The sequence below is a fragment of the Phacochoerus africanus genome, chromosome 12 (genome assembly GCF_016906955.1).
Source record: "Phacochoerus africanus isolate WHEZ1 chromosome 12, ROS_Pafr_v1, whole genome shotgun sequence".
NCBI lineage: Eukaryota > Metazoa > Chordata > Mammalia > Artiodactyla > Suidae > Phacochoerus > Phacochoerus africanus.
This window is the reverse complement of record NC_062555.1, coordinates 12,012,729-12,029,798: the sequence shown is the minus strand read 5'-3', so window position 1 is coordinate 12,029,798 and position 17,070 is coordinate 12,012,729. Positions and strand designations below refer to the sequence as shown.

Genomic DNA, 17,070 nt, shown 5'->3' with positions numbered 1-17,070 from the left:
ATCATCTACCACACATATAGACATTTCTCATATTTGATTTAGATTATGTGCCAAGTCCTAGAAATAAAAGTTTAAATTTAGAAACAAACTCTTTCAAAATGTATGGGCCCTGACAAAGCACAGCTTTTTAGAAGTGGGATATTCTATACCAGATGGGAGTTTAATGAAGTAAAGCACAGTTTGTAACAGGTTCATTGTTTCATATGCTGTGGATCACTAAATTGGCAGGTAGAGATGAAAGGTGCATTAAAATGGACGTCCCGAAAATTATGGAATTCCCTCAAAGGAATACAGTCTTTAATTTTGAATTATGCAGCTGATTTTAATGAATTAGAAGTCATAATGCATAACCTTTTCCTGACCCAGGAAAGAACTGTGAGCTGTGTAAGGATTACTTTTTCCGACAAGTTGGTGCAGATCCTTCAGCCGTAGATGTTTGCCAGCCCTGTGATTGTGATACAGTTGGCACTAGAAACAGTAGCGTCCTTTGCAATCAGGTGAGTCTCAGCATTGAAGGTAAAGAATGCCTGTCTTTCAGAAACTAATTCAGGAGATGGTCTATCAGTGAAATTGAAGACTCTATCAGGAAGTCCTCTGGGTGTGTTTGCATTTCAAAGAGATGGCTGCTCTTGGAGTATTCCTGTCCAACTTCGAACATGAATGTGAAATAGAAGGTTACTCGGGTGGCCCTTTGCATATAAGAAAGGCCCATTTTATTTTTAATTTTAAAATTGTCTACCACTTGGCTTACAGTGTTCTGTCAGTTTTCTACTGTATAGCAAACTATAGTGGAAAAAATAAAAATCATTTAAAGAAATAAAAACAAAAATAAATAAAATTGTCCAAAAAATTGAGAGGTAGGGTGTTTCATGTAAACTAGGAAATAAGTATATATTTTAGAACTATTTGTGAATTAATATTAATACGTGATATTAAATAAGTTTTCCTCCCAAATCCAAAGCAGAGAGTACAGCAAAAGTTGCTTTCCTATAGATCCACATGGGCATTCTGGTAGCTCTGTTCCAAATTTATTTTAACCTTTCCTCTAACAATACAATGGATTTTTATAATTTTATAAATTTTAATTACCAACATCATGCACATTGATGTCTCACTTATGTGAACACAGATTCTAACTGTGTTAGAAATCAGGAAAAGCAGCTTCGTGTTTAAATGCGCTGTCTTCAGCTGGTGCTTTTTACCTGTTCTGATCATACTACCACATGGAAATAAAGGGCAAATTTACTTTGAAGAATCTATTCAATGATTGTATTAAATTTTAATAATTACATATTCTCTTGCAAATAATAATTGAGAATGCAGTGGCTAGGAGCATAATCCACAATCTGGTTAAAGAAAAGAGTTAAGTTACAAGACAATAAGTTCAAGGCGAAATACATTTGTCGTATAATTTGTAGCATGCATTAAAAACTATTTTAACAAATGAAAGCCAAATACAAAGTGAGGTAAAATACGGATTTGAAGACTTTCAGGTTAAATACAGTGTGTTAATGAAAGAACATTATATGCCTCACTGCAGGGCTGAAGAGTAGAAGAATAATTAATAAAGGCAACTTCTACTATTTTTATATTGTGATGTTGAGGCACTGTTTTCCAAGAAAGTCATACTGCAGTTTTATACGTTGATTAATAAAATCTGACTGTGTCTTTATGCATCTCATCCTTCCGTATTTACCCTGAGTTTTCAGCATGGATGTCATTTGCTTGCTATTCATGTCTCAGTTCAAAGACTGACATATCTCTTAAGATCTCTTCACTGACCACCCAATTACAGAACATTCTCAAAACACTGTGTTTTACATAATGCCATGGTATTTTCATTACAGCCGTTATTTAAGCAAATCAAACAAATTCATTTATTTGCTGCTTCGTCTTTTTTTTTTCTCTGATACCAACCATACGGTTTGAGTCATATAATAAGCACCCCATAAATATTTGTTTAATGTTGCATGAATGAGGTTTTGAGCACTGATCTCATAGGTGGTCACTTAGAATGGCTGTTAAAATAATAAGATCGTTATGTAAAGTTTTCGTTTAACTATTTCTCACTGAATAAGTCAGGTAATTTTGGTATATTGTACTGAAAAATTGTGACCTAAAGTTACACTTCTTAAAGTTTCATTTTTATGTCATAATCATAGGAATTAAAGTGTGGCAGATTAGTCTCTCAATTCTACGACTTAGGAATGTAAGAAATTCAAAAATAATTTTTCTCAGATTTCTATTTCAAGTCTACTTCATTGGGATAGGCAACAGTTTCAGTGGTTCTGTGGTCGTAAATATTTAAGAAGTGGGTATATGAAGATGAAAAAGCCCACCATGCTCAATTTTAAGCTACCCATAAGATGTCACCAGACTCGAATTGGGGAAGAATTGTTTTATCGTACAGTGGAGACTCGCCAGTACACTTCTGGCTCTGAATCTCTTTCCCCGTTTTTCATGGGGTGAACCTGATTTTTGGGTGCAATTATACATGAACCTCCTCAGGGCAATGACATTACAAAAGGTAGGACATCACTGACCACTGATGTCGTCAATACAAGCAGGCATCCTTTGGGATCGCCTTGAAATGGAGCAGCCAGGGGCAGTGTTTTCTGAATCCTAATGGAGAGCAGAACTCCAAGTCCTGTGCAGCGGTAATAGGCTCTCTCCTGCTGGGTCAGTGGAGCCAGAGTGGAGAACATTGCCTTCCATCTCCACCTGGCAGTGGTGAGGGAACCTCCCTCTTCACCACCAGAGGAGCTTCATCGGAAGCCTCACTGTTAAAGCAAGATTTAAGGAAGATTCAGAGTCTTATAATACCAAAATGTCCAGGTTCTAATAGGATTTCACTTATGCCAAGAACTGGGATGATACCAAATGGAATGAAAAAAAGACAATACCAGCATCAAGCTGATTTAGATGGTAGAATTACCCTGCTAGGATTTTAAAACACTCGTCCATTTGCATCCAGCATATACCTACTGTCAGGTTTGGCTGAAGGAACTTCTCTGAACGGAAAGGAAGTGACAAATGAAGGAATGTTGAAATATCAGGAAAGAATAAAAAACATCACAGTTAAAATAGGGCTAAATACAGTACATTTTCCCCATCCTCTTCAAGTTTTTAACATTTTTTGATGGTAGACATAAAATTGTATCACTGTTTCCCAAAATATTAGAGGAGATATTTAAACAATTAAAAATTGAGAGGGTAAGAGAACTTAAAGGGAAGGCATTTGTTCTATACTTAACTGGTATTGCTAAAATAAAAACTAGCAGACTCTGATATGTGATACCTAGAATAATGACTAAAGACTATAAGGATAATGTACTAAAAACACTACATTAGGGGAAGGGCAGAGGGAAGGATGGACTGGGGGTTTGGGATTTGGCATATGCATAAAGCGGTATATGGAATGACTGGCTAATGGAGACCTGTAAAGCACAGGGAACTTTACACAATTTTCTGTGGCAATCTATATGGGGAAAGAATCTGAAAAAGAATAGATGTGTGTATATATATAACAATCACTTTGTTGTGCAGAAGTTATCACAGCATTGTTACACAGCTATACCTCAATAAAACATTAACAAATGAAAATAACAAGAACTACAGATAAATCAAAATGGAATTCTAAGGTATATTCAAGGAAAAAATCCCATATACTCAACTACAACACTATAAGAAAAAGTAAGTAGAGACTGAAAAACAGAATAATTAAAAACCAAAAAATTAAAAGGCACACTTACTAAGCGTTAATATCACAATACCATTAAATGGAAATGTTCTAATAAACCAACTGAAAATTTAAATGGCCAGACTGGATTTAAAAAATCATGATCCATCATCTGATTTTATAAAAAATTCACTACAAGTATAATAATTCTAAGTCCTTTTAGGCTGTACATAAAAAGCATGGAAAAACTTACATTATGTAAAAATTAGGAGTAATTAAAAGACATAGAAATTCTAAATGAGCTTGTACCAAACAGCAGAGCTGCAAATACAGGAAAAAATTGAGACCTGAAAGGATAAATTTAAAAAAGTGAAAGAAGTTTCAACAAATTTTATAGAGCAACAGAAAATCATCAAGAGTAAGAAATCAAAGTTACCTTCAACCAGAGTTCCCATCCTGGTGCAGAGGAAATGAATCCAACTAGGAACCATGAGGTTGTAGGTTCGATCCCTGGCCTTGCTCAGTGGCTTGAGGATCCGGCATTGCTGTGAACTGTGGTGTAGGTTGCAGACACAGCTTGGGTCTGACATGGCTGTGGCTGTGGTGCAGGCTGGCGGCTACAGCTCCAGTTAGACCCCTAGCCTGGGAATCTCCATATGCTGTGGGTGTGGCCCTAAAAAGACAAAAAAACAAAAAATTACCTTCAACCCGCAAGATCTGACATTTGATGAAGAGTCCACTCAACATAGCAGAGTACACAACTAAAATACATGAATACCTTGGAGTTCCCGTCGTGGTGCAGTGGTTAAAGAATCCGACTGGGAACCATGAGGTTGCGGGTTCGGTCCCTGCCCTTGCTCAGTGGGTTAAGGATCCGGCGTTGCCATGAGCTGTGGTGTAGGTTGCAGACGCAGCTCGGATCCCGCGTTGCTGTGGCTCTGGCGTAGGCCAGCAGAGTACACAACTAAAATACATGAATACCTTGGAGTTCCCGTCGTGGTGCAGTGGTTAAAGAATCCGACTGGGAACCATGAGGTTGCGGGTTCAGTCCCTGCCCTTGCTCAGTGGGTTAAAGATCCGGCGTTGCCGTGAGCTGTGGTGTAGGTTGCAGTCGCGGCTCAGATCCCGTGTTGCTGTGGCTCTGGCGTAGGCCAGCGGCTACAGCTCCGATTCAACCCCTAGCCTGGGAACCTCCATGTGCCGCGTGGGAGTGGCCCTAGAAATAGAAAAAATAAAATAAAATAAAATACATGAATACCGAGGTAGACAGTATCCTGGGACATAAAGCAAACCTCGGTGAATTTAAAAGAACTGAAACTGTATAGAATAGGTTCTTGGACCACAATGGAATCAAAATAGAAGTCAATAATGGATAATTAAATTAAGACAGGTCTTTCTAATACATGGTGCTCATATGCAAGAGAATGAAGTTGGCCTCCCTACATCACACTATATACAAAAATGAACTTGGAACCAAGAGTGAAATCTAAGAGCTAAAACCATAAAACTCCTAGAAGAAAATAGCAATGTAAATCTTCATGTTCTTGAAAAAGTCAATGGCTTTTTAGATATGACACCAAAATAATGGATAAATCGGACCTTATTAAAATTGAAAATATTAGTTTTACAAAGGATACCATCTGGAAAATGAAAAAAAAAAGAAAAAAAAAACAACCCAAAGAATAGGAAAAAAAATTTGCAAGGCATCTCTCCAATAAGAGACTGTCTCCAATGTATGTCAAGAAATGTTAGAACTTAAAAGACAATCCAATTAAAAAAAATGGGTAAGGGTTCAAAATTGTTCTCCAAGGAAGATACAAATGGAAAACAAGCATATAAAAAGATTCTCAATATTATTTGTCTTCAGAGAAGTGCAATTAATTATTTTTATTAATAATGGTTGGGAAATTTCCAAAATTAATGACAGGCACCAAACCATGAATCCAGGAAGCTCCGAGAATGGTAAGTGGAGTGTTGGGAGAAGTACACTTAAGAATTTCATATTTGGACTGCAGAAGATCAGAGATTAAAAAAACAAAAAAAGCTTGAGATAATTTCAAGGGAAGGAGAGAAGAAAACCTCATACTTACAGAGCAACCATGCACTTGTAGACCTAAAATATAGGCACAACCTAAAATGTGAGAGTTAAAATTTATTTGGGGCAAAATGAGGACTATGGCCTAGGTGGCAGCATCTCAGATATCTGTGAAATACTGCTGCGAAGAGTTAGGGGGAAGGTCGTCACGTGGGTGATTTTGGTGAAAGGGGAGGTCATGCAGCCAAGTACGTATTTTACAGACGTTCACCGCTACTCTTGTGAAGTTTACTGCTAATCAGGAGGAGCAGATGTCACCATGAAAGATGGTAGTGATTTTTCTAGATGTGAAGAGATACAAGAATTGAGCTCATAAATTACTCTCCTAAAATAATCTAACTATCTGAAGACCCGTTCTGCCACTTTTCCCAGGGCACCGAGTGTCTCACTCCCGATCACCACCCTGATGTCTTTTCAGGGGGTGTTGAGGGCCAGCAGCTACAGTGGCTCATGATTCAGGCCTTGTAGAGGCAGATGGCAAGTGTCAAGATATCACTTCATACTCACGAACATGGCTATTGTAAAAAGTGCAGATAATAGCAAGTGTTGATGAGGATGCGAAAAAAGTGGAATTCCTATAGGCTGTTGATGGAAGTGGAAAATGTGCACTCACTTTGGAAAACAGTCTGGGGTTCCTCAAAATATTAACTATAGGATTTACCATATGACCCAGAACTTGAACTCCTTGCTATAGGTTCAAGCACAAAGAAAATATAGATCCTCACTCAGCCTTATTCATGAATGCTCCTTGCTGCTTTATCCATCATAGTCCAAATGTAGAAATAAGCCAAATGTCCACTAACTCATGAGTGGATAGATATAATATATCTGCTCAATGGGATATTATTCAGTAGTGAGAAAAAAATTACTGATGTATTACACCATGTACTTTGATCTCAGGAGTGAGAGTAGGGGACAAGAAGAATAAGAAAAAATGCTTTTTAAAAGACGCTTCTGTATAATATTTTCCATGTGTAAAAATATAAAAATGCACAACAGGAGAGATGATTTACAATAACATTTTCCTTTGTTTTAAAAACATTTTCCCTTATTTTTTTCTCTGCATAATTTGCTTTGTTGATCATTTTTATAGTCAGAAAAAAAAAATGTAGAGAATTTTCATGAAATTTGACATGTAGCCAGAGAGCTACATATATAAATCTGAAGGTAGACCCAATGATAGAACACTTTCATGAATTTAAAAGCTCCATATTCTCCTCTCTAAATCACAGTCACATTTTATCTAATTTTCATTTTGTTTTTCTCATGCCTTAGGTATAGACACAAAATCTGTGCTAACTATTACACGAGGAAATGTAGTGTCAGGTACACCTTGCCTAAATATTAGGAAAGATTTTAAAAAATATTTACCATTTTCAGTAGAATAACAGTACAGTACACACTAAAAAAGCTGTCAACAATGTCAGAATTATAAACTGTAAAATTCAAGGACATTTTAAAAATTCATGCAGTTGCAATCCTTAACAATATTAGGGCGCATACAAGGAAATTAGGCAGTAGTTCAAGTCTCATTTGGTTATAATAACTTAGGAATCAAGCCAGCCCCAAATGGTCCCCAGTGACTATGCTGTGGGCTCTGTGTTCTGGAAGGGAACGTTCCCTTTGGCACTTGTCATTTGCAGCTCCATCCAGTCTCCTAAGATACAGCATGTTTGCCTTATTCTTCCATAAGAAGTGTTATAATTCTTCCTCTTGTGAATGCCAAGATCTTGAAAACGGCAGGAATGATGCCCTGAGTCACTAAATGCTAAAAGTGCTGATGCCAGCGTCAAGGCACATAGACCATCTAAAGCACATAATCTAGCATTCCTAGGAGAAAACGGAGAGGAATTGTTGCTGTCTTAGAGGAATCCTTCGTATGGGGGCCCTGGGTCCTAACACTACTGTGGATGATTTTAGGGTATCCATATATGCCTTTGAATCGGAGGTGGGAGTGTGTCTGTCTCTTCTGTTTATGTATTTTTGGGACGAGAGCTTCCCATATACAAAATGTATACCTGAGCCAGGGGAAAAAAAAAATTTACTGCACTGGGGAAAATAAGTCTATTTCTCTTAGGAGCAGGCTTGACTAATATAGGTACACGTCATGTGAGTTTCCCAGGATGTCACTGCAGCACTGCAGTTCCTTCTTGTTTCCCTGGGACTCAGTGCAGGAGTCCTTTGCCCTTTTCCCCTGAGTTGGAGGTTGTCCCTTCTTTCCCGTTTCCTCATCTAGTGTGACGTGCGTCCAGAAGACCCAGATAGGGCTCCAGGCCTGAATGATGCTTTTTAATAAATTCTGAGGTATTCGAAGAAGGATCCATAAAGGTAATGCTTCAAGTGTAGGGGGGTGTGTGTGTGTAGAGAGAGAGAGAGTGAGGAAGGATGAAGGAAAGGAAAGGAAGGAAAGAAAAGATCCCAGGCTCTTCCAGACTCAAGTAGGAGTAAGCTCTCTGGCTCCCACCTGCCGCTTCACTGAGCTCGCCCTTCGTACGGGGGCTGGTGTTCCCGGAGTACCTTCTCTAGCCGTGTGCACAGGTAGTGCTGCTGATGGGAGTGGATTCTAGAGCAAGGCCACAGCATGGGGCCTGCCTCTTGCAGAAGGTGTTCAAGAAATGTCAGCGTGCCTTTCCACTTGGCATTTTCTCCATCTCTCTTCCCTTCTTCCCCCCTTACTTTGCTGTGTACTTGGATCTGGCTAGGGAAACCATGAGAGTTAAGCCACAACAGACAAGATACAGCAGGTCAAGCCAGTGCAGTGCTGCTTAACATTTTGATATGCATGTGAACATCTCAGATGTTTTTTTCAAAGACAGATTCTGATCCAGCGAGTCTTGAGTGAGGACAGAGTCTGCATTTGTGAAAGCTCCTGGGTGACCCCTTGGTGCTCCCCTATGGACCCGTCTTTCACAGCCTGGTTGCTACAACACTGTCTGGCAAAGATGCACAGAGAAAAGAGACTGGATATGGATTTGTACATGTAAATACTTGATTAGGGGTGGATGCACTCTGTCCTAGCCTCTGAATTCCACTCTAAAATTGAGTGGTTTTCTAAGTTTGCCAGTCTACCAAGCCCCTGCTAAATTGCCATCAAAGTATACCCTAAACTTAGTCCTCAAAATTAGAGGTTCTACCCTCGGCCATTTTTTTTTTAAATGGGAATAAAAACAGTGAACAAGGGAATCTAAAAGTTGGCTGAGAGAGTTCCCATCGTGGCTCGGTGGTGACAAACCTGGGTCACTATGCTGTACAGCAGAAATGGACATTTTCAATCAGCTATTAAAAAAAATAAAAATATGGGTTCCCATTGTGGTTCAGTGGAAACAAACCCAACTAGTATTCATAAAGGACACAGATTCGATCCCTGGCCTCGCTCACTGGGTTAAGGATCTGACATTGCCCTGACCTGTGGTATAGGTCCTAGATGTGGCTCAGGTTGCACGTTGCTGTGGTTGTGGCATAGACTGGCAGTTGCAGCTCTGATTTGACCCCTATGCCTGAGACTTCCATATGCCATGGGTGTGGCCCTAAAAAGATAAATACATACATACATACATACATAAAATATGGCTGAAAACTGAAAATACAGCTGTATTTATATGAAAAGAGAGAAGTATAGTTGAGTGCAATGCTCAATAAGGTGCGAGTAGACTGCTGTAATAGAGCCAGAAAAGAGAGATGATTAAGAGACGTTAAAAAATAAATTAATAAGGCAGGCGATGAGGGGTTGGGATGAATTAGATGAGATGGAAAGGCATCAATGAAGGAAGTATTTCTAGGTCTGACCCATGGGAGGTGGAATCATAAGGAATAAGAATCCTATGTGTGAAAATTGATTGTTCTCCCAGAGTGATAATTTTCAAGGAAATACATTAAAAGTGAAGCAGAATATACTTTCTCTGCATAATGTCCCATTTCCTGCAGTTCATCAGTGCTTTTTCCTCTGCTCAGAACTAGGTATTTGTCATTAATTATCACAACATATCCAAAAGTCATGAATTTTCTAGAAATGTATTGCCTTATATTTTGTGTTACCCAAATATTAAAGTGCATGAAGTCAGCAATGCACAAGTCTCCTCAGCCTCTGGGGAGACTGACCCTGACCAGCGTGATGTATGGGTGCAGACGATAGGCATTTAGGATGGTGAAGGATATGAGAGCTGCGGAGTTTAAAGAAAAACGCAAAGATTTGGTCTCCCATTCAGAGACTTTCTCTTGCAGTTGGTAAGTCCAGTAATAACCAATTAACCTGAGAATGTAGAGGGCCAGATACCAAGGACGGGTGCAAAGGTTCTGGGTGCAAATAGGGAAAGAAGGAAAAAAATGGATCTGAGCTTGATGGAAAGGCTCTACTGAAGAATTTATCCAAGAACCAAGGTTGTGCCAAACTGGAGATAAAGTAGAGGAAGCTGCAACCAAGCTGAAGTTCCCAGCCTCTGCCTGAGTTGAGGACCACATGTTTGGACACACCTGGCATCTCCTTGGAAATGAACTCATCCCAAGGGTCAGGGTATACAAACGTGGCCAAGTAATAATACCTCAGGCATTGAGGGTCAGATTCAACTGTGCTGACAGCATTGGCAGGAACTTTAGGTTGTAAGCAGTTATTGATTTAGCTAATAAATGTAAGGTAATAGCAGGGTCCCCGCATCGCTACCAGTAGTAGTTAGGATAAGCTAATCAGATTAACATAGACCCCAACGTGTCTAGTGGCCCCCACAGTATAGGAGTTGACTTCTTGTTCCTGTAACCCCTCCAAGGCAGTGTTCCTGGTTGCTTGGTGGCTCTTCTCCATATGACAACTCAGGGCACAGCCTCCTTCCACTGTGTGGCTCTGCCTTTCCATAGGAAAAGAAAACACAGAGTGGGAGTGGCTGTTGGGGCGCAGTGGAAATGAATCCAACTAGTATCCATGAGGATGCGGGGTTGATTCCTGGCCTCGCTCCGTGGGTTGGGGATCCGGTGTTGCTGTGAGCTGTGGTGTAGGTCGCAGACACAGCTCAGATCCCATGTTTCTGTGGCTCTGGCAGCTGCAGCTCTGATTCGGCGCCTAGTTTGGGAACTTCCATATGCCACAGGTGTGGCCCTAAAGGGCAAAAAACAAACAAACAAACAAACCCGACAATGTGGGGAAATGATGCTCTCACCTTTTAAAAGTCTTGGTCCAAAAGCGGCACATGTCTCTTCGGGTAGCATCCTGTTGCTGAGAGGAAGTCACAGAGCTCTACTAGTTTGATGGAGGGCTGGGAACATGCAGTCCCTGGCTAGGTACCACTTCCAAGCTATGGCTGTGTGCTAGGGACGAGGAGAATGGACGTTGATGGGGAAAGACTCCTCTCTGCTCACGGCTCATGTCAGAAGGTAGCCCAGCAGTGAGAAGGATGTTTTCTTCTGTATCCACAATGTAGTGGCTCCTGTGTAATGAGATTCCATGAGAATGTAGTACTTCCTCAGCACCTTGGGGTTACCAGACCGCTAATAGAGATGGCATGCCCTGCTTGGAGGTGGACCCTAGGGGGTGGACCCTAGGGGGTGGCAGAGGCACCAGAGAAAAGTGGGCTGCTCCACCTCACCTCGTGAGTGGAAGGAGAACCTGCTTGTCTGCAAGATGGAGAGAGGCATTCATGAGCCCCTGTGTGAGAGACCCTAGGGACACACAAGTGAAAAAATAACCATTGCCTCTCTAGGTTCCCCGATGCAGGACAATTGCAAAGGGAAAAATGGCATTGAACGTGCCATTCTTAAATGGCTTAGGAATTGGAGATCTTGAAGGCAGTTTCAAAATATGACTATTTGATGACTTTTAGCAAGAGTAACCACCATAGGATACATAGATATATGTGTATTTATATGTGGCTAGATATCTATAGACTTAATGTATATACATATAGATAAATGTATCTTGGAATTGTGAATAAAAAGCAAAAGTGTATTTACCTTTTTTGGATATAGATAAAGTATGTGTAGTTTAAATATTAGCCAGTACATCATAGGGACCCTTTCTCTGTATGTTTGATGATACTGATTTATTTAAGAGCAGCGTAAAACTAGTCTCCTTTCTTTTTTGCACACCGAACCCATGTGCTGAGCATTTCCAGAGACAGCTGTGCTGCTGGGATCAAGGGCAAACCAGTGGCGGGAGCACTAGGCCTCTAGTCTTCCAAAGAACTGGGAAGTGTTTCAGCTCCTGATGGGCTGTAGAACTGGTCTCCACTTGATCAACCCACACACAGTTTTGGGGCCATGCGTGGAAGGGCCACATGTTGAAATGTGTCAGATGGATTGGCAGATGGATGACATATTGCTCAAAATGCATGAGGACAGAAACTAGTCTATAATATTCTCATAGGTTCCATTTGTTTTATGCTTGCCTTATACAAAGGATGATGCCATGTACTTTTAGTCAATTAATTCAGTCCTGACTCAAGTCGGTGAAGTACTTTTTAATTTATTGTATAATTTATTGTATAATTTAATTTATTGTATAATTTAGGGCACTGAACCTCAGAGAAATTAGGCGGTGCTGCTAATCTCACACAGGAAGTAATGGAGTAGAGCAGCAGTGTTTGTTTCTGATTCCAACTTGAGGTTAGAGACACGCTGGGTCTTGCTTAAATACATGTTCTCAGCACTGAGCACAGAGCCTGGGACAAAAGAACCCAACACAGGTTGCTGAACTGCAGGTTTACGTGCACGACTCAAAGGAGGAAGGAAACATATCCATTCGTTTTGGGATTATGTTTCAAATCCTATTAACGTAACGAAAGATGCCTAAATATTGGGGAAATAGTAATGTGCATATATTTCGGTGGCAAATTAATTTCTTGGAACCAATGCAATTCTCAAGTGGAGGTTTGGTTGATACTAAAGAGTTAACGTAGCCCCCTTAGTGCTTCAGATGCACCAAAGATGTAAGCCATTGTCTTATACGTAAACTAATCTGAATATTTTATAAAGGCGCTTTTTTAAAAGCCTGATTTATTTAGTTTCTGTCTTATCTAACACACTTTCCTCTCAGTATATTTGGAACTCACATTTTCACTGGTTAAATAAACTTACGTTATAGTAGGCAAGCAGTCTACTGCATAAGTTCATAGCAACTTTGATCGCTTTTACTAAATTAAAAAAAATTGTTAAATGAGCTTTTTAAGAGCATTTCTGTATACAACATGAGCTGACACCGTCTTGTTAATAACCACTACCTTAACTTTGCAGCAAATTACAATGAGACCACAAGGTATAGTTGTGTCATTCAAATGACACTTATGAAATGCTCTAATTTAACATGGTGTGACATATATGCATCTTTTATAAGCCATCGCTTATAATCTTTGGGTGAAATAGACCTAAACCAGAGGGGGAAAGAATGAGGCAAGATGAAATTACACCTCTTTGAGACCTAGAAGGACTATGATTAGAGTACTTCCTCTTAAAACCATTCAAGTATGTAACCATTGCTGGGAACAGCACTATGTGGGGAACCTCTTGACATGCTTTCCATCTTAAACACTCAAAAGTTTTAAAAAAAAATGTACCCCATTCCTCCTGTCACTTTACTTGAGCCTGCTTCTGAATTTTACCTTTTTGCACTCTCCTTAGAGATTATGGTGGGGAAGTTTGAAAAGCACTTTCTCTGAAATGCCTTTTGGCGGGGGGAGGGGTGTTAGAAAAATATACCAGCCTGACAAATGACAGGAGTTGTAGAATGGAAAAGAAAAGACATCTCGGTTTTGCAGCAATGTAGAAGCTTTTCTTCTCAAATGAATATTTTCGACAGCTGAGCAAGATGATAAACAGCAATATCACAAAACACTTAAATGGAACCAAGTATTGTAATGTACATTATTCACCTGGCATTCTCCAATTCGTGACATTTATATGTGGCAGGAACCGCTGCAGATTCATTCATTTTTGAAGTGGAATGAGTACCTTACAAAGGCGTCCTGTTACACTAATGTGGACTTTTCTTCTCTTAAGAGCGGTAGAAGCTTAAGGAAAGAAGTCATTGTGTCTATATTAGAAATATGTAGTAATTCTCAGAGTCACTGCTTAGCACTGAGTAAGTTCCTAGCAGATAGGACATACTGTGTAAAGATATGTAAATACATAGATACATAGACAAATAGAGATGTATACATTTTTTTCTTAAAAGCAGCAGCAGCTGCAAATGATTTTTTTTTAAAAAAGGCTAAAAGTCTATTTTTAGAATTTACATTCAGATGCTTAATAATATAAATACTCCAATATTAAATCATTTCAGACATTATGTTTCTTTGATGCTTAGCAGTGGACCTATCAATAGTCTGATGAGATACAAGACTCAAGAAATAAGAGTAGAGTCAATCTCTAGTAATTGATAATGCAGCAACAAAATAGGTATCAAATACTTTAAATGCTAGTTCTTAAGTATTAGTGCTTATAAGAATCACCAATCTAGTATCATTTCTATAAAACAATATTCTAAAGGATGTACTCATTAATTAAAAGATTATTTTTGCCCTCATCTGTTTTTCTTTTCTGTTCACACAAAACTCTGAAAATCTGATTTAACTCCCAGGACAGGAAATTAACTGGATATGAATATTCCAGTTCTTAAACTTTTGAGTTTGCTTTTCAAATTCTTTGGTGACATAAACGTTACCTCACTGGCTTTTAGTATGTTCTGAGAGAAGATGTCATCTGTGGAACAGTAGATTTTTCTCAACCACCAGCCAAATGAGTGCTTAAGAAGACATATATCTGCTGTTTTAAAGGCATTGCTTTGAGTTACTTAAAATATGATGCTATGATGTAGAGAACTTGCGATACGTATTGACTGCGATTGCCTAATTTATTAATCTTTAAATCATACTTCATATTTTCTCTGAGTGCTATTTTCACTCACACAGAAGATACCATGTGTGAGTTAGCTGATGCCTCCAATTCACCCTGATAGAATTTCTATCTCTTAATGTAGAGGATGGGTGAGAATGCGCACTGGGATAATGATAGCAGAGCCTTACTCTTGCCCTTTGTCACTAATCTTCCTGCCAAATTCATTGTTTCAGTTGTCACACAGTTGAATGTTTATATCCACGATTGCTGCATAGTTTGGGCAGCAGGCCTTCGCAGTATGGTGCAGAGTAGAGGGGTCCTGAGCATGGTTGCTACGCAGTGTAGGGCACCGATTAGCAAACATCCCAGGTATTTAAAGAAATCCACAAACTAGTAACTGGACTGCCTGCCTGATTCTTCCACTGTGTGTCCAGTTCCTCCTAGCACTGGCCATTGCCTTGACCTTCCTTAGATGTAGCATTCCTCCCATTGCTAATAGTAGTTTCTTAGCCTATCATAAGCAGAGCGAATTTAGCCCAGTGACTATTTCTAACTTTATTGATTTAAGGCCTCTTTTTTTCTGGACAAGTCTAGCTAATGGCATATCAATTTTGTTTATATTTTCAAGGAACCAGCTTTTAGTTTCATTGATTTTTTTTTTAACCAATTGTTTTCTTTGTCTCTGTCTCATTTATTTCTGCTCTGATCTTTGTCATTTTTTTCCTTCTTCTAACTTTGGGTTTTGTTTGTTCTTTCTCTAGTTGCTTTAGTGTAACATTAGGTTGTTTATTTAAGATTTTTCTTATTTCTTAAGATAGGCTTGATTGCTATAAAGTTCCCTCTTAGAACTGATTTTATTACATACCAAAGATTTTGAATTGTTGTGTCTTCATTGTCATTTGGGTCTAGGTATTTTTTGATTTCTCTTTGACTTTTTTCAGTGACCCATTGGCTCTGTGGTGACATTGTTTAGCCTCCATATGTTTATGGGTTTGTTTTTTTGTTTTAGAGTTTTTCCTTGTAATTTATTTCTAATCTCATGGTATTGTGGTTGGAAAAGATGTTTGATGTGATTTCAATTTTTTTAAATTTACCAAGCTTGACTTGTGGCCTAAGATGTGATCTATCCTGGAGACTGTTTCATGTGAACTTGAGAAGAAAGTGTATTCTCCTGCTTTCGGAGGGAATGTTCCATAAATATCAGTTAAGTCCATCTGCTCTAATGTGTCATTTAAAGCCTGTGCTTCCTTATTGATTTTTCTGTCTGGATGATCAGTCCATTAATATAAGTGGGGTATAAAATTCCCCCATTATTATTGTGTTACTGTCTATTTCTCCTCCTGTGGCTATTATTAGCATTTGCCTTATATATTGTGATGCTCCAGAGGGGGAAAGAATGAGGCAATATGAAATTATACCTCTTTGAGAACTAGAAGGACTATAATTAGAGTACTTCCTCTTACAACCGTTCAAGTATGTAACCATTGCTGGGAACAACAGTATGTGGGGAACCTCTTGACATGCTTTCCATCTTAAACACTCAAAAGTTTAAAAAAAAATGTACCCCATTCCTCCTGTCACTTTACTTGAGCCTGCTTCTGAATTTTACCTTTTTGCACTCTCCTTAGAGATTATGGTGGGGAAGTTTGAAAAGCACTTTCTCTGAAATGCCTTTTGGAGGGGCAGGGGAGTTAAAAAAATATACCAGCCTGACAAATGACAGGAGTTGTAGAATGGAAAAGAAAAGACATCTCGGTTTTGCAGCAATGTAGAAGCTTTTCTTCTCAAATGAATATTTTCGACAGCTGAGCAAGATGATAAACAGCAATAATATCACAAAACACTTAAATGGAACCAAGTATTGTAATGTACATTATTCACCTGGCATTCTCCAGTTCATGACATTTATATGTGGCAGAAACCACTGCAGTGATAAGACTGATGTCACTGTGCAATAGGAGTGTGCCTGGTTACATAGGACTAAAGAGGGAGCTGGCACTCTAAATACCTGGTGTGTAGAACTCTTCTAATTCATGATTCTCAACCTCAGCGCTACTCATATTTCTGGATGGATAATTCTTTGCTATGGAGAACTGTTCCCTATATTGTAGAATGTTTAGTAATATCCCTGACCTTGACCCACCAGATGATAGGAGAATCCCTCTCTGGATTGAGACAAACAAAACGTCTCCATCCAATGCTAAATAACCTCTGGGGAACAAAATCACCCCTAATTGAGAGCCATTGTTCTGACTTCAGACTTGTATCCTACTTCTTTCAGTGTTTTGTCACCTGTCAATCTCAAGGCCTTCAGAGGTTCTATAGGAAAAATACTTTTTTTTGTTTTAGAAATACAACTCATATGGCCCCCACATTGTAACTTCTGATTAATTGAACATATTGTCAATATTAACTTACATTTTTTCCTTCTATTTTTTGTCTTAGAAATTTTTTTTTCCAAAATCCATTTGGTTTCTATTTT

General features: G+C 39.0%; 1 protein-coding gene across 1 annotated transcript in view; it reads left to right on the top strand.

Annotated features, from left to right (window-relative positions):
• Positions 1–17,070, top strand: part of USH2A (usherin) — an 811,661-nt gene that overhangs the window by 137,446 nt on the left and 657,145 nt on the right. The window contains exon 10 of the mRNA XM_047754984.1: positions 367–497. Within this exon, the coding sequence (XP_047610940.1) occupies positions 367–497 (131 nt within the window). The remainder of the gene's footprint in view (positions 1–366; positions 498–17,070) is intronic.